Source organism: Tripterygium wilfordii, chromosome 21 (assembly GCF_013401445.1).
Source record: "Tripterygium wilfordii isolate XIE 37 chromosome 21, ASM1340144v1, whole genome shotgun sequence".
In the NCBI taxonomy this organism is placed as follows: Eukaryota; Viridiplantae; Streptophyta; class Magnoliopsida; order Celastrales; family Celastraceae; genus Tripterygium; species Tripterygium wilfordii.
Window position 1 is genome coordinate 16,286,904 of NC_052252.1, and position 23,317 is coordinate 16,310,220.

At 35.5% G+C, this 23,317-nt stretch overlaps 2 protein-coding genes and 1 long non-coding RNA gene across 16 annotated transcripts; 2 read left to right on the forward strand and 1 right to left on the reverse strand.

Annotated features, from left to right (window-relative positions):
• The first annotated feature begins 8,585 nt into the window (after positions 1–8,585).
• On the forward strand, positions 8,586–10,129 carry LOC119988578 (protein REDOX 2-like). Its single transcript, XM_038833662.1, has 4 exons — positions 8,586–9,034; positions 9,163–9,406; positions 9,501–9,680; positions 9,779–10,129. The coding sequence occupies exons 1-4, from the start codon at positions 8,718–8,720 to the stop codon at positions 10,001–10,003; spliced, it is 966 nt and encodes a 321-aa protein (XP_038689590.1). The 5' UTR covers positions 8,586–8,717; the 3' UTR covers positions 10,004–10,129.
• A 627-nt stretch (positions 10,130–10,756) lies between these two features.
• Positions 10,757–16,828, forward strand: LOC119988581. 14 transcript variants are annotated; one of them, XR_005465642.1, is made up of 11 exons: positions 10,757–11,214; positions 11,305–11,445; positions 12,083–12,208; positions 12,345–12,446; positions 12,520–12,552; positions 13,366–13,428; positions 13,552–13,652; positions 14,394–14,456; positions 14,618–14,680; positions 15,161–15,320; positions 16,071–16,469. It is a non-coding gene; the product is annotated as an uncharacterized LOC119988581 (long non-coding RNA). The 14 variants fall into 14 exon arrangements; XR_005465643.1 differs by lacking the exon at positions 12,520–12,552 and having other exon boundaries at positions 10,759–11,214; positions 12,083–12,184; XR_005465634.1 differs by lacking the exons at positions 13,552–13,652; positions 14,394–14,456 and having other exon boundaries at positions 10,761–11,214.
• An 897-nt stretch (positions 16,829–17,725) lies between these two features.
• On the reverse strand, positions 17,726–19,537 carry LOC119988580 (annexin-like protein RJ4). Its single transcript, XM_038833664.1, has 6 exons — positions 19,350–19,537; positions 19,107–19,252; positions 18,781–18,999; positions 18,406–18,618; positions 18,237–18,326; positions 17,726–18,140 (listed from the first exon to the last, which is right to left on the reverse strand). Exons 1-6 carry the CDS (start codon positions 19,420–19,422, stop codon positions 17,937–17,939), a joined length of 945 nt encoding a protein of 314 aa, XP_038689592.1. The 5' UTR covers positions 19,423–19,537; the 3' UTR covers positions 17,726–17,936.
• Positions 19,538–23,317: the final 3,780 nt, after the last annotated feature.

Sequence of the window (23,317 nt, forward strand, 5' to 3'; positions counted from 1 at the left end):
AGGGTTTGACTGTTTTCTTAATATTTTGTGAGTTTTAGTTTTATTTTCTGTTTTCGTTCTTTGTTTTCTTTTGAATTTATTATGGTGAAAAACATTTTCATGATTGGAAGTTAGCGTTTTTAACTTAAGATTGGATTGTCTTGGCTTCGTTTGCTTGGTTTGGTGTGGCTTGGTTTGACTTAAGCAAGGGTGATTCCTTGCATGAAAAAAACTGAGAATGACTGGACTTAATTTACTTAAGGGTGATTCCTTGCTTGAATGAGACAGTCATTCTGCCAACCACCAAAGCTGTGTTTTTTTTTTTGATAATTAGGTTTTGATAGAGTTCAATTTTTTTTTTCTTATGTTGTAGGTCTCATCTTAATTTTTATTCTCGCTTTTTGAGTTGGAGTTTTTGTTTCGAGTTTGGTTTGGTTCGGTGTTGCTTGACTTGGTTTAGGCGAGGGTGATTCCTTGCATGCCTAAAACTGAGAATTTCATTCCGCCAAACAATAAAAATTTGTGGGCTTTTGTGTTTTCTTTTTTTACCTTTGGAATTTTGATGATTGGGTTTTGTTAGGGTTTGACTGTTTTCTTAATATTTTGTGAGTTTCAGTTTTCTTTTCTGTTTTTATTCTTTGTTTTCTTTTGAATTTATTATTGTGGAAAACATTTTCATGATTGGAAGTTAGCGTTTTTAACTTTAGATTGGATTGTCTTGGCTTCGTTTGCTTGGTTTGGTGTGGCTTGGTTTGATTTAAGCAAGGGTGATTCCTTGCATGAAAAAAACTGAGAATGACTGGACTTAATTTAGGTAAGGGTGATTCCTTGCTTGAATGAGTTATGAGACATTCATTCTGCCAACCACCAAAGCTGGTTTTTTTTTTTTTGATAATTAGGTTTTGACAGAGTTCGATTTTTTTTAATATGTTGTAGGTCTCATCTTAATTTTTATTCTCGCTTTTTAAGTTGGAGTTTTTGTTTCGAGTTTGGTTTGGTTCGGTGCTGCTTCACTTGGTTTAGGTAAGGGTGATTCCTTGCATGCCTAAAACTGAGTATTTCATTCCGCCAAAGAATAAAAATTTGTGGACTTTTGTGTTTTCTTTTTTTACCTTTGGAATTTTGATGATTGGGTTTTGTTAGGGTTTGACTGTTTTCTTAATATTCTATTCAAAAAAGTTTTCTTTTCTGTTTTTATTCTTTGTTTTCTTTTGAATTTATTATTGTGGAAAACATTTTCATGATTGGAAGTTAGCGTTTTTAACTTTAGATTGGATTGTCTTGGCTTCGTTTGCTTGGTTTGGTGTGGCTTGGTTTGATTTAAGCAAGGGTGATTCCTTGCATGAAAAAAACTGAGAATGACTGGACTTAATTTAGATAAGGGTGATTCCTTGCTTGAATGAGTCATGAGACATTCATTCTGCCAACCACCAAAGCTGGGTTTTTTTTTTTTGATAATTAGGTTTTGATAGAGTTCGATTTTTTTTAATATGTTGTAGGTCTCATCTTAATTTTTATTCTCGCTTTTTAAGTTGGAGTTTTTGTTTCGAGTTTGGTTTGGTTCGGTGTTGCTTCACTTGGTTTAGGCAAGCGTGATTCCTTGCATGCCTAAAACTGAGAATTTCATTCTGCCAAACAATAAAAATTTGTGGGCTTTTGTGTTTTCTTTTTTTACCTTTGGAATTTTGATGATTGGGTTTTGTTAGGGTTTGACTGTTTTCTTAATATTTTGTGAGTTTCAGTTTTCTTTTCTGTTTTTATTCTTTGTTTTCTTTTGAATTTATTATTGTGGAAAACATTTTCATGATTGGAAGTTAGCGTTTTTAACTTTAGATTGGATTGTCTCTGCTTCGTTTGCTTGGTTTGGTGTGGCTTTGTTTGATTTAAGCAAGGGTGATTCCTTGCATGAAAAAAACTGAGAATGACTGGACTTAATTTAGGTAAGGTTGATTCCTTGCTTGAATGAGACATTCATTCTGCCAACCACCAAAGCTGGTTTTTTTTTTTTTGATAATTAGGTTTTGATAGAGTTCGATTCTTTTTAATATGTTTTAGGTCTCATCTTAATTTTTATTCTCGCTTTTTAAGTTGGAGTTTTTGTTTCGAGTTTGGTTTGGTTCGGTGTTGCTTCACTTGGTTTAGGCAAGGATGATTCCTTGCATGCCTAAAACTGAGAATTTCATTCCGACAAACAATAAAAATTTGTGGGCTTTTGTGTTTTCTTTTTTTGCCTTTGGAATTTTGATGATTGGGTTTTGTTAGGGTTTGACTGTTTTCTTAATATTTTGTGAGTTTCAGTTTTCTTTTCTGTTTTTATTCTTTGTTTTCTTTTGAATTTATTATTGTGGAAAACATTTTCATGATTGGAAGTTAGCGTTTTTAACTTTAGATTGGATTGTCTCGGCTTCGTTTTATTATTGTGGAAAACATTTTCATGATTGGAAGTTAGCGTTTTTAACTTTAGATTGGATTGTCTCGGCTTCGTTTGCTTGGTTTGATTTAAGCAAGGGTGATTCCTTGCATGAAAAAAACTGAGAATGACTGAACTTAATTTAGGTAAGGGTGATTCCTTGCTTGAATGAGACATTCATTCTGCCAACCACCAAAGCTGGTTTTTTTTTTTTTTTTTTTTATAATTAGGTTTTGATAGAGTTCGATTTTTTTAATATGTTTTAGGTCTCATCTTAATTTTTATCCTCACCTTTTAAGTTGGAGTTTTTGTTTCGAGTTTGGTTTGGTTCGGTGTTGCCTGACTTGGTTTAGGCAAGGGTGATTCCTTGCATGCCTAAAACTGAGAATTTCATTCCGCCAAACAATAAAAATTTGTGGGCTTTTGTGTTTTCTTTTTTTACCTTTGGAATTTTGATGATTGGGTTTTGTTAGGGTTCGACTGTTTTCTTAATATTTTGTGAGTTTCAGTTTTCTTTTATGTTTTTATTCTTTGTTTTCTTTTGAATTTATTATGGTGAAAAACATTTTCATGATTGGAAGTTAGCGTTTTTAACTTAAGATTGGATTGTCTCGGCTTCGTTTGCTTGGTTTGGTGTGGCTTGGTTTGACTTAAGCAAGGGTGATTCCTCGCATGAAAAAAACTGAGAATGACTGGACTTAATTCAGGTAAGGGTGATTCCTTGCTTGAATGAGACATTCATTCTGCCAACCACTAATGCTTTTTTTTGTTTGATAATTAGGTTTTGTTAGAGTTCAACTATTTTTTTAATATGTTGTAGGTCTCATCTTAATTTTATTCTTGCATTTTAAGTTGGAGTTTTTGTTTCCAAGTTTGGTTTGGTTCGGTGTTGCTTGACTTTGTTTAGGCGAGGGTGATTCCTTGCATGCCTAAAATTGAGAATTTCATTCCGCCAAACAATAAAAACTTGTGGGCTTTTGTGTTTTTCTTTTTTTTACTTTTGGAATTTTAATGATTGGGTTTTGTTAGGGTTTGACTGTTTTCTTAATATTTTGTGAGTTTCAGTTTTATTTTCTGTTTTTGTTCTTTGTTTTCTTTTAAAACATTTTCATGATGGGAAGTTGGCGTTTATAACTTAAGATTGGATTGTCTCGGCTTTGTTTGCTTGGTTTGGTGTGGCTTGGTTTGATTTAAGCAAGGGTGATTCCTTGCATGAATAAAACTGAGAATGACTGGACTTAATTTAGGTAAGGGTGGTTCCCTGCTTGAATGAGACATTCATTCTGCCAACCACCAAAACTGTTTGTTTTTTTTTGCTAATTAGGTTTTGTTTGAGTTCGAATTTTTTTAATATGTTATAGGTCTCATCTTAATTTTTATTCTCGCTTTTTAAGTTGGAGTTTTTGTTTCGAGTTTGGTTCGGTTCGGTGTTGCTTGACTTGGTTTAGGCAAGGGTGATTCCTTGCATGCCTAAAACTGAGAATTTCATTCCGCCAAACAATAAAATTTTGTGGGCTTTTTTGTTTTTTGTTTTTTTTTGGAATTTTGATGATTGGGTTTTGTTAGGGTTTGACTGTTTTCTTAATATTTTGTGAGTGTCAGTTTTCTTTTCTGTTTTTATTCTTTGTTTTCTTTTGAATTTATTATCGTGAAAAACATTTTCATGATTGGAAGTTAGCGTTTTTAACTTGAGATTGGATTGTCTTGGTTTCGTTTCATGAGTCTCGCTTTGTTAGTCATCAAATTTCTCATCGTGTGACTGTGGGTCTTTGTTGGTCGGGTTATCGGTGTGGTTCCTAACGGGCTACGGGGGTGATTCATACTCTTTTGATCAGAACGCTCAGGTAAGATGCCTCAAATCCATGCTTCGGTAGTTCTTGATTTTTTTTGAGTTTCTGGTGGTTCCTTTTGGGTTTCGTTTGGGTCTTCACAGGTTATTTGGTTGATTCATGATGTAAACTTGGGTTTCTATTCCTGGCTGGTTTGGTGCGTTATTTAGTCTCTATTTGTCAGGGCTTAGCTTTTGTTTGCCGATTTAGGTGCTGGTGGTGGTTCGTGGTGCTGATTATGTTGATTCATGGGTAGTGACGAATCTTCCTTTCATTTGAGATTATTCTGTTTTTCACTGTTTCCTCGATTTGGAAAAGTATTAGGGTTTATAAGTATCAATATATTAATTTGTCTCTTTTCTCTCTCTACATGTTTTGATGCTTCCTTATTCTTTCATTATATGTTACTAAGTTTCTAACATGTGGCTTTTCATGGTATACTAATTGCTCTCTCTCCCTCTCCCCCTTTCGCCCCCTCCCCCTCTCTCGCCCCCCTCCCCCTCTCTCGCCCCCTCCCCCTTGCTCCCTCACTCTCGCCTCTCTCCCCCTCTCTATCGCCGCTCTCTTCCCCTCTCTCTCCCCCTCCCCCTTTCCCTCTCTCTCTCTCTGTTTGATGCGCACTTAATCTTTCATTATCTGTTAGCGAAGTTTCTAACATGTAGCTTTTCGTGGTTTGTGGTATGAACTTTTCTTCACAAAAAAATAATCCTTGTTATCGTTTGTGTTTTGTGATATGAACTTCCATTGTCTCTGTGTCTTCCTTCAACCTAAATTATGGATCTTTTTTTGGTCAAGCTATGCTAAATGGTTTATAGAGCTAGCTCTGGTATTTTTCTGCACTGTTGCTACTTTTCTAGTTTTGTTAAAGTTATGGTAAGGTTTTCCCGAACTTCGTCGGTAGTGTGGGAGTGTTTGTGTCAAACTACTTATTCTTTAGTATAATGCTTGAATGGTAACTTCTAGATATGATCTTTGCCCGTGATATTGGTAGTAGTGCTCATTCAAATATGATTAGATATTTTGCTAACTAATCAACTTAATTGTTTATGTTAGCCTCATTTTTTTGTCCAAGCTCTTCTCAAGTTTTGTTGCTCTGTTTGATGAGGCAGAAATCTCTCTCTATCTACAATATCGTTAGTCATCACATGAAAAGAACTTTGGACCACATTTGTTTGTTGATTTATCATGGGAATTTGATTGACAGAGAAAACATATGAAGCGCACCTGTGCAGTATATTAATCATTTAGGTGTCAATTTTGCTTTATAGTTGTGCATCTTGGAGCTAGGTTAGGTAGATTTCGGCAATCTTTTTATATCTCTGGTTCATAATCAAGTAACTTACAAACCATTTTCGTCATTCCTTGGTGCTGCTACTTTCTTCGAGTGTTCTTGTTCGCTTAGATTGAATATTTCTCTCTCGTCTTGTAATCATACAGTCAGTTGAAGCCTTTTTGAAGGTTATGTGTGGTTTGCATAACGTTTCAGGGTACCTATGACAGCAAATTATGTTAAGCAGTTGACTATAAAATTGAATATGTCGGTTAACTTTTTTAATCTTTGTTTATGATATCATTTAGTGTTTCTTTTCTTTCTTCCTTTGTGGTGCTACTTTTCTTCTTCCCTTTAATTCTCTTCCCCTTTTTTATTGCTTGAATCTGCGACCCCTTTATTGCCCTAGGGAAAACCCTGTTTTCCTATATTTGTTGTCTGAATTTAAGTAATCTTTGACTACGATATACCGCTAATGGATTGGTTGGGGCTGAAAATTAGGTTTTAGGGTATGAAGTACAGCAGGAAGGACTGTTTAGATGGCTTTCTTCATTTTTGCCATTCTAAAGGACGCTTTTAGGAAAGAAACTAGGCAGAATGATTCCACAGCAAAGCAAAAGCAAAAGCAAAAGCCTTGTTCTATGATGATCTTTATATCTTTCATCTTTAAGCAAAAGCCTTGTTCTATGATGATCTTTATATCTTTTATCTTTTTTGGTTGTGCATGTGTATTAGACTAAACATTCACTAGGTGTTCTTTTTTTTTTTTTTTCAATTTCTTCCTCTGCTTTCTGAGATTTTCCCTTGTTCTTGTTATGCTTGTTATTTATGAAATTATAGACCTGTATTTATGATTTTTCCAGGTGATGCCTATGGTGTCAAGATGATGTAATTGTGGTTTAGGCTAAAAATTTTAGTTGTATTAGTTGTTATTTATGAGTTCTTTCCTCTTTCATACGACTCAACGGTCCGTTCTCGGCTCGGTTGGGGTTTCCGTCCCGTTACAGACCGACTGTCTATCGAGGCCCGATTTTAAAAAAATTGAAGTTATTTACTAATTAAATAGTGTAATGGATATGGCAAAAAAAGGTTGTGGAGTAATGGTTACTACATAGGTTTGTGTTAACCAAAAAAATTAATCAATTTTTCATTAAAGAAGTTCGGGCCCATCAGTTTGGTCCTTGGCCCCCTAAGCGTGCCAGACCATCGGATTTAAGATTCATGGGGCGGGCTGGTACATGAACCTCTAAACATGATTGTGGACTGGCCCAGCCCACTTTACATCTCTATGTAGAAGTACCTGCTTACAATAGAGAAGGTACAGATGGCGATGTTGTCCTCTTTTTTTTTTTTGCACAAATTTTGATACAAGAAAACATAGGAAACACAAACTCAAGTCACAACACGATAGTAACTTAGGAAACACAAATCCACAAATAGTCCAATTGACCCACAAGTAGGGGTGGAAATATTTACATGTTCGGACCCTAACCTGAATTGAATTTCGATCGGACTTACTTAATTGATTAAACTTAGATTGATTTAAATATGGACAAGAACTTAATCTGAGTTAGGTTTTGAACAAGTAAATCGGACAAGATTAGACTCAGATTTCGGACATATAACTTATGTTCAAACTTGGTTTAATTTTTGGGCAAATTCGATCTTTTGAATCTAGTAGTCTTGCCACCCCTAAACACAGTGTCAAGAAGCAAAATTTAAATTGGCAATATAGTAAGAAATTCAATCTTTGTTTTCCGAGGAGAGTGGGGAGGAAGTGTTCACAATCCCCAGAAGTCTCCTTTGCAAGCTCAGAATCAATGGAAATGCTATTTTCCTTGAAATAAAGCTCCTTAATGTCCTTCAAATCATTCTCATGCTCTTGTAACAATCACTCTAGTATAACTGCAGCCTCATCAGTTTCATTCCTTCTCATCTCATGGCGTAAAACCTTGAAATAAGTTGAAACAGCACAGCAACAGTATTGGCACCTCCGTAAAATGGGAAAGTGAATGAATTGTGTGATTCTTTATCCATATATTATATGTATGTATGTATATATATATCCTTGATAGGTTTGTGATCATCTAATATCAATCACTTGTTTCATCTATCTATTATTCCTGTGTACTTTGAAGAGAGAGCTGCAAAAATGGAGGCAAGAAAGATGAGTGTTGTTTTGATTGTTTGTTTGGTTTTGACAAGTTATGACGACATTATAAGTCATTCCAATGCTCGTTTAGTCCCGGATTGCTGGGAGAAATGTTATGAAGACTGTCTTAGACACGGTGGGGCACCTAACTGTGTCGAAGCCTGTAACGCTCAATGTTATGCTAATTTGAACACCAACAAAAAACCCATGTAAGTCTCTCTCTCTCTATAGATACATACATATATATATATACATATATATATATATATAGTCTATCCTTAATACGAATTTATCTTTTATTTTTTTCAACAGATCAAAATCAATGGGGAAGAGTGAGGATTCATCTGTTGCGCATGGTGGACCTCCTAATTAATGGAAAGAAGAAGTTAGATAATCTACTTATATATATATAATGAATCAAGTTTAATAATGCTCAAGCTTATCTATGTATGTATTCTGGTCAATTTAATAAACAGAATCTCAAGCTCGCTGTTCAATGTATTCATCAAAAGATTATGCTTCAAATTATGTTATATCTGTTCTTTTTTATTATTACTTTGAGATGCATTTCTCTGACCCAATACTTTGACCGAAGTATTCTCATCAATTCCCCATCCTGGTGTGAGATGGAAAAGAAGTTATCTAGAACTGTTGCATGCATATCCACGCTTCGCGCGACATGTATTTTTATCCTAATTCTGACGCCTGGCCAAAGTTAACAGTTTTACATGGAATGTTGATGGCCTGACTTGCTCTGCTTTACCACAAGATATTTCTTTGAAAGTGGACATTATTCAATGATGAAACTCAATCGTTTGACGTGTGCACTGACGACATCATGAAAAGACTGCCCAACAAAACCCTTTTTTTTATTTTTTTTATTTGTCTCACTAATCTTTTCTGGCATCGGTTCAGTATAAATGTTTTGAGTGACATTCTCGTCGTATTGAAACAATTTATGGCCTGTTTATAGATTCCTGCCGGTGTATACTGACAAAGTCTGTTTGAACCTACATAATCAGCTAGAAATCCTTTCATCAAGCATTGCAAACTTAGCCTATTGAGGCAAAAAAAAAAATGGAAGCAGAGCAAACCCCAGCAGTAATACTAAGTTCAGGACACAGGATGCCTTGGATAGGCATGGGGACTGTGTCAAACCCTTTCCCAGCAACTGATATCTTAGCCTCCATTTTTATCGATGCCATAGAGACCGGCTATCGTCATTTCGACACTGCGGCCGTCTATGGCTCTGAAGAAGCCGTTGGCCTCGCGGTGAGAAAGGCAGTAGAGAGAGGACTCATAAAGAGTCGCGAAGAGATTTTCGTTACTTCCAAGCTGTTCTGCACTGATGCTCATCCAGGTCTTGTCATCCCAGGACTAAAGCACTCACTTGAGTAAGTCTTTACTTGCAGATCAGATACCTGAAGTACTTGCAGATCAGATACCTGAAAGTTTATTTAGTGTCTAATTATAATGATCTCTCTTCTTTTTCTTTTCTTTTTTGATGAATTGAATTGATTAGGAGGCTGGGGCTGGATTATGTGGATCTTTATCTGATCCATTGGCCAGCAAGATTGAAACAAGGAAGTCCGCCTTTCAATTTCCCGAAAGAGAACTTACTTCCATTTGATATCATAGGGACATGGAAGGACATGGAAGAGTGTTCAAGGTTGGGCTTAGCCAAGTCTATTGGTGTCAGCAACTATGGACACAAAAAACTCACTCAAATCCTTCAACAAGCCACCATCCCTCCTGCTGTTAATCAGGTATAGTTACTTATATAATGTTCTAAGACCACCCAAACTATTTATGATGTACGAGGACTAAATATGAAAGGGATATCTGTCTGTCTTTTTTTAGGTAGAAATGAATGTTGCATGGCAGCAACAAAATTTGCTAAAGTTTTGCCAAGAGAAAGACATTCGTTTAAGCGCATGGTCTCCTTTGAGCGGCTATGGAGCTCCTTGGGGTTCGCCGGGAGTGATGGAGAGCCCAATTCTCGAGGAAATAGCAGCTGCAAAGCACAAGACTGTAGCTCAGGTGCTATATGAAAATTCTTCATATATATATATATATGAAAGTTCTTCACTGACTAACTGGATCGTATATTATGTTGGGACATGTTTATGTATTTGCAGATTGCATTAAGATGGGTGTACCAGCAAGGAGCGATTCCTATAGTGAAAAGCTTCAACAAGCAGAGGATGAAAGAGAATCTTCAAATCCTTGAATTTGAACTAAGCCAGGATGAACTTGAAAAGATCAAGAAAGTTTCACAGCGAAGAACGGTTTCCGGGGACGGTTGGATTCATGAAAACGGCCCTTACAAGACATTGGAGGAACTCTGGGATGGTGATGTGTGACCTTAAGACATTATTGACTTCTTTTGTATGTTGAAAATCCAAACTTACCATCAAATATATTGTTGGATTTGGTTTCATCTATTCCGTGCATGGATATATCGAATCCGCATGAGTTTGTTCTTTTTAGTCATTCTCTCTTAAGATGTGGTATTTTTGACACTCCCCCACTATCAGATTCAACAAATGGACATGTAGAGGTCCGCACGAAAAGACTCTGCCTAACAAACCCTTTTTTTTATTGGTCCAACTAATCTTGTTCCTGGCATCAATACAAATGTTCTTGACATTCTCATGAAGATGCCTGAAAGCAATCGTGTTCTTTCCTACTACTTGCACCTGTAACTTTAAGGATATCTTCTATCTTCTATCTATATATAAAAGTGCGTGGTTTTATCGCCACGAGGTGGCGAGTTTGTTTGGTTCCATGTACTCGCGCGTGAGTTGTGTTTGTGAGTATTTCTTTAGTGTTTCATGGGTCCCACATGTGTTACTTTCTCTGTTTAGGTTTGCGTCTGTTTTTGGTTTTGTGGACAACTTCTTCCCGAAGCTTTTACCCTTTTACGAGACTCTCTCTCTTTGAAATCGTCAGAGACATCGGAGAGCCAAAAACCTTCCCCTTCCTTCATGAATCTTCCTCCGTTTGCTGTGCATGAATCCATTTTCTTACTTGCGTTTCTACCCATCTCTCTCAAGACTGAGTGGTGGCAACTGGCAAGTGAAGAGGGTAATCTATCTATATATAAAAGTGCGTGGTTTTATCGCCACGAGGTGGCGAGTTTGTTTGGTTCCATGTACTCGCGCGTGAGTTGTGTTTGTGAGTATTTCTTTAGTGTTTCATGGGTCCCACATGTGTTACTTTCTCTGTTTAGGTTTGCGTCTGTTTTTGGTTTTGTGGACAACTTCTTCCCGAAGCTTTTACCCTTTTACGAGACTCTCTCTCTTTGAAATCGTCAGAGACATCGGAGAGCCAAAAACCTTCCCCTTCCTTCATGAATCTTCCTCCGTTTGCTGTGCATGAATCCATTTTCTTACTTGCGTTTCTACCCATCTCTCTCAAGACTGAGTGGTGGCAACTGGCAAGTGAAGAGGGTAATTGATTTTCATGGAGCCGTTGTCGGAGATAAGTGAGCATTTAGAAGAGGCAAGGAACAATCAACAGCTCAACGAGAATGCTTGATCGACTTTTGTTGGAACCATCACTGAGGATTCATGTACGGTGTTTTTGTTTTACAAAGTTTTACTTTGATTCTTTCTTCATTCGATCTAATTGCGTCGCCTTTCCTCTCTATCTTCCATTGCAGAGCACGGGATCCTACAGCTCTCTTAGCATCTACCCATTGTGCCATCCCAGAGGCGCGTCTGGAAGCGCCATTTTTGCAGCCTGATTACATAACCGACTAGCCTCCCGCTTCTATGACCTAACCCGCCGACAACTATTTGAGGTTAATCCCTTTGTATTTGATCATATTTCGATTTAATATTACTGTTGTCATGATTTCTCGATTTTCTTGGTTATTTTTTTGTGCTGTTTTTGGTTCCTGTGTTTTTTTAATTATGTTTGGTTAATTATCCAAGTTCTTTTGCTTGGTGTTTATGTATGTTTTGATGATGTATGATTGTATACTGAAAAAACTTGATTGTTCGATGTTTTGGTATATTTGGGGTCATGTATGAAATATCATGTACGTTTTGTTTTGGATTATTTTTTATACATGTATATCCAGGTTTTAATTTTTTTTTGTTTTTTTAACTCAAATAATTATTGTTTCTCTTCACACTTACATTGCTTTCTTTATTTTTTTTATTATTACTTTATTATTTTTCATCTTTGTTTTTATGTCCGTTCTAATGGGGTGTTTTCTTAGAGGCCATTTCCATGAATAGATTTCGTGCCTTTGGTTATTGGTGATGGTGTTTATGTAAGTTGCATCTCATATTTTTTTGTACATTATTTAATATCCATGTTTTAATTGTGTTTTTCTTTTTTTACCAGTTTCTTTGTTGTTTATCTTCATACTTACATTCTTTCATCATTTTTGATAATTACTTTATCTTTCTTATCTTTGTTTTCTCATCCAGGTTTTTTTACCGTGTTTATGTCCGTTTTAATGGGGTGTTTTCTTAGACGGGCCGTTTCCGTGGATATATTTCGTACTTTTGGTTATTGGTGATGGTGTTTATGTGAGTTGCATCTCATATTTTTTTGTACGTTATTTAATATCCATGTTTTAATTGTGTTTTTCTTTTTTTACCAGTTTCTTTGTTGTTTATCTTCATACTTACATTCTTTCATCATTTTTGATAATTACTTTATCTTTCTTATCTTTGTTTTCTCATCCAGGTTTTTTTACCGTGTTTATGTCCGTTTTAATGGGGTGTTTTCTTAGACGGGCCGTTTCCGTGGATAGATTTCGTGCCTTTGGTTATTGGTGATGGTGTTTATGTGAGTTGCATCTCATATTTTTTGTATGTTATTTAATATTCATGTTTTAATTGTGTTTTTCTTTTTTTACCAGTTTATGCAGAGTCACTTCTAAGCCCATTTGCAGGTTACTTACTTAGTATCTTGATAATATTTTTTTGGTTCATTAAGTTCTATATTTTATCGTTTACTATGGTAGTTCAAACTTTAAATTTCTAATTGATGGACTGCCTCCTTTGTGAACCAGTGCTTGAACTTGGGAATTAGTCCACTGATTGTTTTCTTTTGTTTCATGGTGTTACATGACTGTTGTAGTATGGTTTATGTATGTGTTGTCGTCGGTCATGATGCACCATAATTCTATAATTTTCCGAAAATAAGAAGTTGGGTGGTGGGATATTTAACCATTGAATTGGAATAGATTTTCAAAGTCAATTTTTACTTTGTTAAATGCTTGGTTTATTGTCCAGGTTTTTTTTGGCTGTGTTGATGTATGTGTTGTTGATGTCATTCTGGGACGGAACGCGTCCGTATTTAGATACCATGTCTTCTGTGATTTAGTATGGTTTATGTATGTGTTGTCGTCAGTCATGATGCACCATAATTCTATAATTCTCCAAATATAAGTTGGTTTGTGGGATATTTCTTCCTAATGTTTGTCGTTCATGTTCTGGATTATCTAGGAGTTCATGCATTTGTAGTTTTATGTTGTTGATGTCATTCTGGGACGGGATGCATTCATATTTAGATATTGTGTCTTCTGTGATTTAGTGTGGTTTATGTATGTGTTGTCGTCGGTCATGATGTACCATAATTTTATAATTCTCCGAAAATAAGAAGTTGGTTTGTGGGATATTTCTTCCTAATGTTTGTCGTTCATGTTCTGAATTATTTGGGAGTTCATGCGTTTGTGGTTATATTTTGTTATCCTTCAATGCAGCCATTATCTGAGTTGGTCGTGTTATTGCGATTGGTGTCTTCAATTATGTCGAGTACTTGGGAGGTTCGTCGTCTACGTCTTTCCTCTGCGTTCTTTGTTCTACTTGTGGTTGATTTAATTGCCTTACTGATACTTTTGGTTTTTCCTTCATTTGCAATACTTATGAGTCTTGGTATGGTTTGAAAGGTTTTGTCTTCATTAAACTCCGGGTCTCCTTATATGTAAGACTACCTTTGTTGGCAGTCTTTTAAAGCTTGGCGTCTGCAGTTCTTTGGGATACCTGGCAGGTTATTTTGTTGGGGCCTTCATCTGTGTTCTCATTCAACTGTTCTTTCAGGGTTTTGCTATTTGCTTCTCACTGGTGTTGCTTTAATAATTTTTTCTGTGTTATCTGATTTACATGGACCGTTGGTTGGCCTCTTTCCTCAGCTTTCCAGATACATAAACAACAAATACTACTATCTTACATTGAAAGTTTGCGTGTGAATTCATGGTGTTATAGATATAAGATTTTATATTTAATGTTGCAGGTCAGTGTCTTTGCAGGTTCATCGCTTAGGTGGTTTCCGTCTACTAGGTGTTCGTCGAAATGACCAATTATGTGTGGTTTTGTGAATTTGTAAAAAACAACTAATACACCAAAGTCAACACAATCGAATGCGTGTTTCATGTGTATTTTCAATCAATTTGGCCATTTTGTTGTTCTGGTATTCAACCGCTCTGTGTGTTTATTTTTAATTGTTGGTTTATTGTTCGGTTTATGTTTCTTGGTGTTTATGTCGGTGTTGTTGATGTCATTCTTAGGCGAGCCGTAGCCATAGTTAGATCCCAAACTTTTTCTAAAAAAGCTCGGCTGTGTTTCATTCTTAGGCAAGCCACAGCCGTAGTTAGATCCCAAACTTTTTATAAAAAATTCTTGGCTGTCTCTGAATTTCTATTCGTATCTGTCCTTGATGTTTGTCGTTCAGGTTCTGAATTATTTGAGAGTTCATGCGTTTGTGTTTATTTGTTGTTGTCCTTCAATGCAGCCATTATCTGAGTTGGTCGTGTTATTACGGTTGGTGTCTTCAATTATGTAGAGTACCTGGGAGGTTCATCGTCTACGTCTTTCCTATGTTTTCTTTGTTCTACTTGTGGTTCATTTAATTGCCTTATTGATACTTTTGGGTTTTCCTTCATTTGCTATACTTATGAGTCTTGGTATGGTTTGAAAGGTTTTGTTGTCATTAACTCCGGGTCTCCTTATATGTAGGTGTTGCCTTTGTTAGCGGTCTTTTAAAGCTTGGCGTCTGCAGTTCTGTGGGATACCTGGCAGGTTAGTTTACTGGGGCCTTCATTTGTGTTCTCACGCAATTGTTCTTACCGGGTTTTGCTATTTTCTTCTCATTGGTGTTGCTTTAATAATTCTTTCTGCGTTATCTGATTTACCTGGCATATCTGTGAACTTTTATGTAAAGATATGCTACTTCTTCAGATCCCACATGAGAAAGTTTTATCTTTCGAGTATACTTTTTACTGTCTTTACAATTTATCTTGGGCGTCTAAGCATTGTCTTCTTTAGTCCAAAGATTGTATGTTACAGTGGAACCAATAATTGGAGCTATGTAAATTTTGCAGCCTTTAGTCTACCTTATACAAGCTCACATCTACAACAAGGTTTTAGATTTTTCTTTTCTTTGATCCAAGCATATTTACAAGTTTTTGTTGTCATGCTTATGAACGCCTTCTCCTTTTGCTTTTGAAATAATCTGTTGTGGTTTCTAAACGTGAATCCTAAAATCATGTCTACTTGCAGGTGTAAAGGCCTAACATAAAACCACTATCTATGGATCTCTCTCTTCAGAACTCTTCCTTTTTTCTTAAATGGCGTCAGTTTATAGAAACTGTCGTCCAATGCTGAGTTGATAGCTCATGAATTTTGAGGGAAGCTTTTGGAAGGGCTTCATTATACATTGGTAAGTTTCAAGGCTTCTCATAATGACTTATTCTAAATGATTGAAACATAGGTTCACAATGGGGCATTTTTCTACAGGGTTTACTGTGTATTTGTGATTCAAACATAGAATCACAATGAGATGGTGCATTTTCCGTGTGGTTTACTATGTATTTGTGGCAGTCATGGTATTAAAATGGATTTCTTAGCCTAAGTATTGAATGAGATTAATTATAGAATGGTCATTGACTCATAAAATATTGCCTTCTATGTTGTATCTGTAAGAGTTGTGGCAATTCAATCTTTGTAAATTCTTTTTAGCTTTCCTGCCATAAACATAACTTTTATAGGTAAAAGATCAACTGACCAAGGAGATTCTAGAAGGCTACATGTTTTAAATGTTTTGGGTCATATGGAATGCTTTGGTGTGTGCTGCACTTGGGGGTTTTGTACTAATATTATTTTGAAGAGATATTAAGTGTTAAATTTTTTATTTTCCATCACATGTTTACTTTTTATACTGTATTTGCGCCCTTTTTGGTTACTTTCTAACTTCATATATATTCGCATAGAGATGAATTTTATTACAGCCTTGCATTGAGTTTATTACTGTGCAGTGTATTAGTAAACATAGACTCCACATTGAATCTATATCCCCTAAGATCATGTTAGTTCTCTTGCTGATATAGTTGTATGAAAATTGAATTTTTTTTCCTGCATGTTCGATGACATTAAGTAATTTTATGTGCTTGATGGCATTGAATTCTAACAGAATGTCTGTCGAAGAAAGTCCCCGTTGTCAACAAAGAGGGAGTTAAGCAGAGATATGCCTCGATTTCCAGAAATCAACCATCAACTTGCATGTGTTAGGCATAACATCTGGCTAGCATGATTGGGCCCTGTAGTGATAGAAAGTGAAACAATGAGAATGTTGCTTATCTAGGTTATCACCTAATTCTGGGCCATCTATCTTTTCAGTGTGATTTAGTTTTTATGGGTTTGCTCTTGACTTTGTAAGTTGTGCCTCATATTCTTCATACGTGTCTATCCAGGTTTCAATTGTCTTTTTTTCAGGCTTTTTTTTTTTTACTCAAATCAGTGTTGTTTCCCTTCATGATATACACCTAGCATGACCTTTACTAATCTAAATTTGTTTCCCTTCGATTTGAAATGCCCATTTTTATTCCTCTACTTTCTTTGGCAGATAAATGTTGTGTCAAGTGAGCTCTTCGATCTATTTGGACATGGTCTGATGTGATTTAAATACGTTACTAATATTCATGGATTGAACATATCAAAGTGGAGCTTAAATGGGATTGGAGCTATCTGTTCCTTTGATGTTGGTGCAGTATCAACTTCCCAATTTAAGTGTTTTCTTAGCCAATTTCTATTCATGAATATTAGTAATTTATTCCATGAAAATTTTGATTAGGATCCCTATTAAGAGAACTGTAATGAAAAGTTGTGGAGGTGAATTTTGGATCGAAATTGAACTGGCTATGATTTTTGGAAGCATATAAACTTTTGTCATATCATCGATCATTACTTATCTTCACAACAATATTATCCCGCTGCAACGCGCGGGCTGTCAGCTAGTTTTATTAAATTCAGAAACTAATAGAAAACTCACTCTTATTAGAGATTGGAACAGAAATCAGACACTCTCAAGAAATTTTAAGACCAGACACATAGGAAACACAATACAGATGGCAAACAAAAAAACAACGTCTCGCATCATGGATTTGAGATGTTTCTTGACTGATAATTTCTATCCTCCTTCCCTAGAAGAGTGAGGAGGAACGCCTCAGTAATCTCCAGAGGTTTCCTTGGCAACTTCATGATTACTATCTTGTTGGTGTGTACCGGATAAATCTATCACATCGGATTTGCAGAATAAACTTTAAACGACATGACCTGATATACTAGTTACAGAAGTGGACATGTAATACGGGCCAAGGATCCGTTGTCAGCTCAATACAATGAGCTGGCAAGGGTTTGACGACTCGCCTATCAAGACTCGATTTTAAAAAAATTAAAGTTATTTAATAATTAGAGAGGATAATGGATATCATAAAAAATGTTCTGACGATTTTATTCACAGATAATGTTAGAGAATCTCAAAATATGACCTCAAAAATTCCTCAAATCTATGTAGTATTAAAATATCCATTGATTAAAAACACATATATAGGACCCACTTCACATCCAACACTCTACATTAATTCAGGGTCTCAAGCATTATCCTTAATTTAATGAGGTTTTACATCAACACAAAAAAAAGAAAAAAAAATTTCCACTAAAAGAAGGTCGGGCTGCCAGCCCACGAACCTCTGAGCAAATGAGCATGACTGTGGGTGGACTCAGCCCATTTTACACCTCCATACAGAAATACCTACTTACAAAACTCTCATTTTTTAGTATTAAAAAAAAAACAAAACTCTCATTTTATTATTAGACAATAGAGAACGTACACACTGTGAAATTTTAATACCAGAAAACATAGGAATTATAGGAAAGACAAACTCACAAGTCACAACACGTACAGTAGTCCATCATAGGAAACACAAACTGATCACAATAGTCCAACTGACACACAAGATCACGAATCCAAAATTTAAATTGGCAATAAATAAGAAATTCAATCTTGTTTTCCCAGGAGAGTGAGGAGGAATTGTTCATAATCCCCAGAAGTCTCCTTTGCAAGCTCTCCATCAGTGGACACACTATTTTCCTTGTAATAAAGTTCCTTAATGTCCTTCAAATCTTTCTCAGCTCTTGTAACAATCACTCTAGTCAATGCATCCTCATCAGTCCCAATCCTCCTCATCGCATTGCGTAAAACCTTAATCAACACACCAAAACACCTTATTAGGTGACTTTCCATACTAATTTATTACTTTGATATATATATATATATATATATATATAGATAATTCACCTTTTCATAGTACTTGATGTGGTCATAGATGCATTCTATAGTTGCATGGAGTGCCTTAGTGAAATCATTCTCCGGCGCATCCGATAAACCCTAATTCAACCGGAGGATTATTTATTTATGCAACAAGATCAAACTTCATGATGGAGTCGTTCGAGTATTTTTTATGTACCTTATTGATGGAATAACCATGGTCATCTTTGTAACGATTAAAAGTCGCCATGAGTTGTGTTTTGCTCCTTGTACTCAGAATCCTAATAACTTCATCATGATTATACTTCTTATCTTTGATAGCATCATGAAGAATATCAGCTTCCTTTTCAGCTAATTTTGCATCAATTTCTTCACCACTGTACCTATATGAAGTCACTAGACCAACCAAAAGCTGTGACAACCACAAGTACTAATTCAATTTAGTCTCCACAACAATGGTGACGATGGCCAAAAAAGAATAAATCCGTACTAACCAATAAATCAGAGCGGATAATATCCTTGATGTGTTTAAGCTTGGATTTACAAAATTTTCATTAGTTAACTACGTACGTACCTTACGTAGGTCACCAGAGGTATGTGAAGCCAAATCTTCCTCCAAAGAGTGCTTGTATCGAACCTGGTATGCCTTTCTCACCGCCAAGAGCTCATCAGGAGACAAAACACAAGCGATTTCGACGATGACATGATATTCAGAACTGCCTTTCTTGATGGCTACATTAGCAAGAACTGCATCTCTGTCTGCTGGATCCAACATCCATCTATAGAATGCTTTCTATGTACATATATTCACACAACAAAAACAAACAATGTTTATGCTTGAAGGATTGAACAGAGAGCAAATAATAGAACAATAACAATGGCGATGATAATAAAGTTAACCTCCAAATCTCCAGAGAGTTCGGACTCGAATCGCTTGACAAGATCTTCTTGGAAAATTTCAGCATAAGCTTGCTTGATTTGATACCTTTGAGCTGCATTTCTGTGTCCCAATATATTGATCAAAGTCTTCTTGTCTGCCCCCAATCCTATTCCACATAGACACAAATTTGCATAACCAAGTTAATCAAGATTATCAAAAGATTAATAACTTTTATATATACTAAAATTTCTGTATGTATTTACCTTTGACAGCATTATTGATTGCTACAGCATCTTCTTTGGGAGAAAACTGGGTGTGCACAATGAGGGTAGCCATTGATGTTGAGGTGTATGGACTCTCTTTGTTCTTCAATTAGATGTGAACTAAGCTTGTATATCTGGGTTCCTATATATACCAATTTTTGTTATTTTGAATCATAACGCCAACTCATATGTAAATATGTAATCATGAACTCAAAACGTTGAAGATAAGAACACATTCAAGGCTATTATGTTTGGGACTTCACAAAAAAACATATGATAATCTGCAAAACAACGTGTCCATTGATGTGTTTTTCAAGTTGCATGTCATGCTAATGAGAGGCACTCAATTACAATGCCAAAAGGGAGATTCCCTAATTATTAGGTTTAGTAAATAATAATGACTCCCTAAACCCAAACTTGACTAAAAATAACTCACTCCATCTCATTTTAATTGTCCTCTATTCCTTTTGAGGATGTCCCAAAATGTATTGTCCATTTCAATTAATTAAAACTAATTTCATCTATTTTTTCATCTTACCCTTATTTACCCTTAAATTGAAAAACTGGAGGAGCTCAATAGTCAACTCAATAAATGAGGGTATAAATGTCAAATTGAAGGGGAGTAATGCAAAACTATGTGTAAAATTAAAAGGGACAATTAAAATGAGACGGATGAAGTATTTCCTTTCCCAAACCCAAATTTAAGCCCAACCTATCAAAAGTTTCCAAAGCCTTTCAAGACCTTCCACGGTCTTTCAAATCTCACGATTTTAAAACGCGTCTTACTAAGTCATCAATGAAATTATAGGCTCATAACATGTTCATTAAATCTTTACTTTGGCGATGTGAACTTTTCTCAACAATTATAATATTTCTCAATATTTTTATTTTCACTAAACAATTAGCTAGATAGACCATCACTGATGAGTAATGACCACTAAAGTAACAAATTATATAATAAACAAATATATTTATGAAAATAAAAAATCATTAATGGCAAATGGTGGTGCTCAATAGGCTCTATAAACCCAAAAATCTACAATCAATATAAAGTCAATCAAGATCTTCGACAATCTTGCAATATCACATTAGATGTAGACCGTGAAGCCTAAACACCAATGTGGTGGCGGAGGAAGCTTCGACAACCAAATCAGTTGTCGGTAGAGTAATTTATAGTAAGATAAGTGAAATGCTTTTATAGAGAGAGGGAGAGCAAGATACCTCAAATAGTTGAGAGAATTAAAGAGGCTGGGTCGATCGGGCTGAGGGCCCTTGGGCTTTGATTGGGCTTAAGGACCTTTGTAGTAGTCTCCTGACTTGGTGGGCTTTGAGCCTTTGCAGATTAATTGGGTTCTTCTATGGATCTGCTAGATTGAGCTTTCATAGTCTTCCTTGTAGACCGCCCAGGCTCTCGTGAACCTTTTGGGTATGACTCAAGACTCTCATGGCTTGTTGATATTGGTTCGATTTTTGGCCCATGCAAACTCAAGACCGATCAGCCTGGCCCGTGTTTAAACGAACTTCGACATATATTTTTAGGCCTATAGACCGGGCTTCGTCATGGAGGCAGGCATGAAACACCAGACCCAACCCCGCCCATTTATGATAATACGTTGAAACGGAAACCAGCAGCACTATTTGCACCTCCGTAAAATGGGAAAGTGAATGAATTGTGTGATTCTTTATCCATATATATATATATCCTTGATAGGTTTGTGATCATCTATCATCTAATATCAATCACTTGTTTCATCTACTATATATTATTCCTAGTTAGAAGTTTGAAGAGAGAGCTGCAGAAATGGAGGCAAGAAAGATACGTGTTGTTTTGATTGTTTGTTTGGTATTGACAAGTTACGATGATATGGTAGCTCATTCCAATGCTACTAATTTAATGGATTGCTTCGATGACTGTTTTGACTCATGTCTTTTCCGCAATAAACATGACTGTATCGCTGCCTGTGACATTCAATGTGCCAATAGTTTGAACACCAACAAAAAACCCATGTAAGTCTCTCTCTCTCCATAGATACATACATATATATATATACATATATATATATATATATAGTCTATCCTTAATACGAATTTATCTTTTATCTTTTGCAACAGATCAAAAGCAATGGGGAAGAGTGAGGATTCATCTGTTGCGCATGGTGGACCTCCTAATTAATGGAAAGAAGAAGTTACGTGATATACTTATATATATATAATGAATAAAGTTTAATAATGCTCAAGCTTATCTATGTATGTATTCTGGTCAATTTAATAAACAGAATCTCAAGCTTGCTGTTCTATGTATTCATCAAAAGATTATGCTTCAAATTATGTTATATCTGTTCTTTTTTATTACTACTTTGTGATTTGGAGGTATTGTGGAGTTAGAGAGAGAGATTTAACTTCTTTCACAAACTTTTTTTCCCCTTTCACTAACTTAAATGTAAATGAGGTATATAAATTTAATTTATTATATTGACACTAAAACATAAATCCAATCAACTATTTTTAAAAAATGATAATAGACGTCTATGTCGTATTTTTTTAAAAAAAATTAATATGAGATACGGTAATCAATCTTTAATTAGAAAATATTCACTAGAATGTTAACAAATGAGCTAAACATTCTAATTAAGCATCTTGGTTCCCATTCCTCATATTACATGCATCTTGGCTTCGCTCTTGATCCTTATCACTTAACTCTCAAATTCTACGTTTTGTAATCATCTATTTGAAGAGTTTGTGAAGTGAGAGAAGAATTCGTTTAATATTTTTTAAATCATCCATAAAATTTTTACACTCAATTTGGGTGTAGCCATTGAGGTTTGGACTCTCTTTCTTCAATTAAATGTGAACCAAACTTGTGTTTTTGGGTTCCTATATATAGCCAAGTTTTGAATCATAATGCCAACTCATATGTAAACACTGTAATTAAGCATAATCACAATCCACGTGAATATGCGGATTCCCATTTTCATATCATAAAAGATAAAAAAAAAACTAACTTTACAAGTGATAGATTCCTGTTAATATTCTCATAAACTCATCACCACCTTAAATTTTTAGAATAAAAGTTTTGATGATGATAAAGAAACTAACTTTTGTCATCTAAACAATAGGTCCGTCAACAGGTACTTATCGGCCCCAATATACATAGTGGAGCCTAATTTGATGCCTTTGAGTAGAGCTGTAATTGGAGCCAGCTCGCGAACTCAAAACCCCTCGCCCGGGATTGGCATAGTCTATTGTCTTCGTGGGCGGGCCGGGAATCCTGACCCACAAGTGTAGAGTGAGTCGGGCTTAGTGTGGTCCGTGAACCCAATTTTGTGGACCATGGGCTCCCAACCTGAATTACACATCTACCTTTGAGATGCATTTTTGTGACCCAGTATTTTGATCAAAGTATTCAATTTGTTAAATATCACAGCGATGTAATGTTAGTTGTAGTGATTCCAAATCTCAACCATCATCTCCGACCACCACTAGTTGTATTTTGCAGGTTGTTTTTGTTATTACTATGTTTTTTGTCTTTGGAAGTATATTTCATAAATGTTTGAGTTTTTAGTTACTTATGGGTGTGATTAGAAATATCTAAATTTTTTGAGGGGTGTATAGATATATCTGAGTATAGTTTAAAAAATTTGGGATGCAACTAAAGGCCCTATTTTTAGGCATGTGGACTCGGCTTCGTCATGGAGGCAGTTTATGATAAATATGTTTAAACAGCAACACTATTGACACCTCTGTAAAATCAGAAAGTGAATGAATTGTGTGATTTATTTTTCCATATATATAAGATATTATGTATCACATTTAATACGGGACCATATATGGCAATATTATTTATTGGGTTAATATCACTTTTATATACCAAAAGATAGTCAGTGTTCCAATTCAAGCACTGTTGTTTAAAATGTTTCAATTTGGTCACTCAATGATAAAATTGTTTCAACTTGATCTCTAGGACAGAT

Excerpts from the sequence above, each read along its gene's own strand:
- LOC119988578 (XM_038833662.1), top strand. The coding sequence starts at position 8,718 with ATGGAAGCAGAGCAAACCCCAGCAGTAATACTAAGTTCAGGACACAGG. Across the intron at positions 9,035-9,162 it reads GGACTAAAGCACTCACTTGA|GAGGCTGGGGCTGGATTATG; the intron begins GTAAGTCTTTAC and ends TGAATTGATTAG. Across the intron at positions 9,407-9,500 it reads TCCCTCCTGCTGTTAATCAG|GTAGAAATGAATGTTGCATG; the intron begins GTATAGTTACTT and ends GTCTTTTTTTAG.
- LOC119988580 (XM_038833664.1), bottom strand. The coding sequence starts at position 19,422 with ATGGCTACCCTCATTGTGCACACCCAGTTTTCTCCCAAAGAAGATGCT. Across the intron at positions 19,000-19,106 it reads AACTCTCTGGAGATTTGGAG|AAAGCATTCTATAGATGGAT; the intron begins GTTAACTTTATT and ends ATATGTACATAG. Across the intron at positions 18,141-18,236 it reads ACATCAAGTACTATGAAAAG|GTTTTACGCAATGCGATGAG; the intron begins GTGAATTATCTA and ends GTGTTGATTAAG.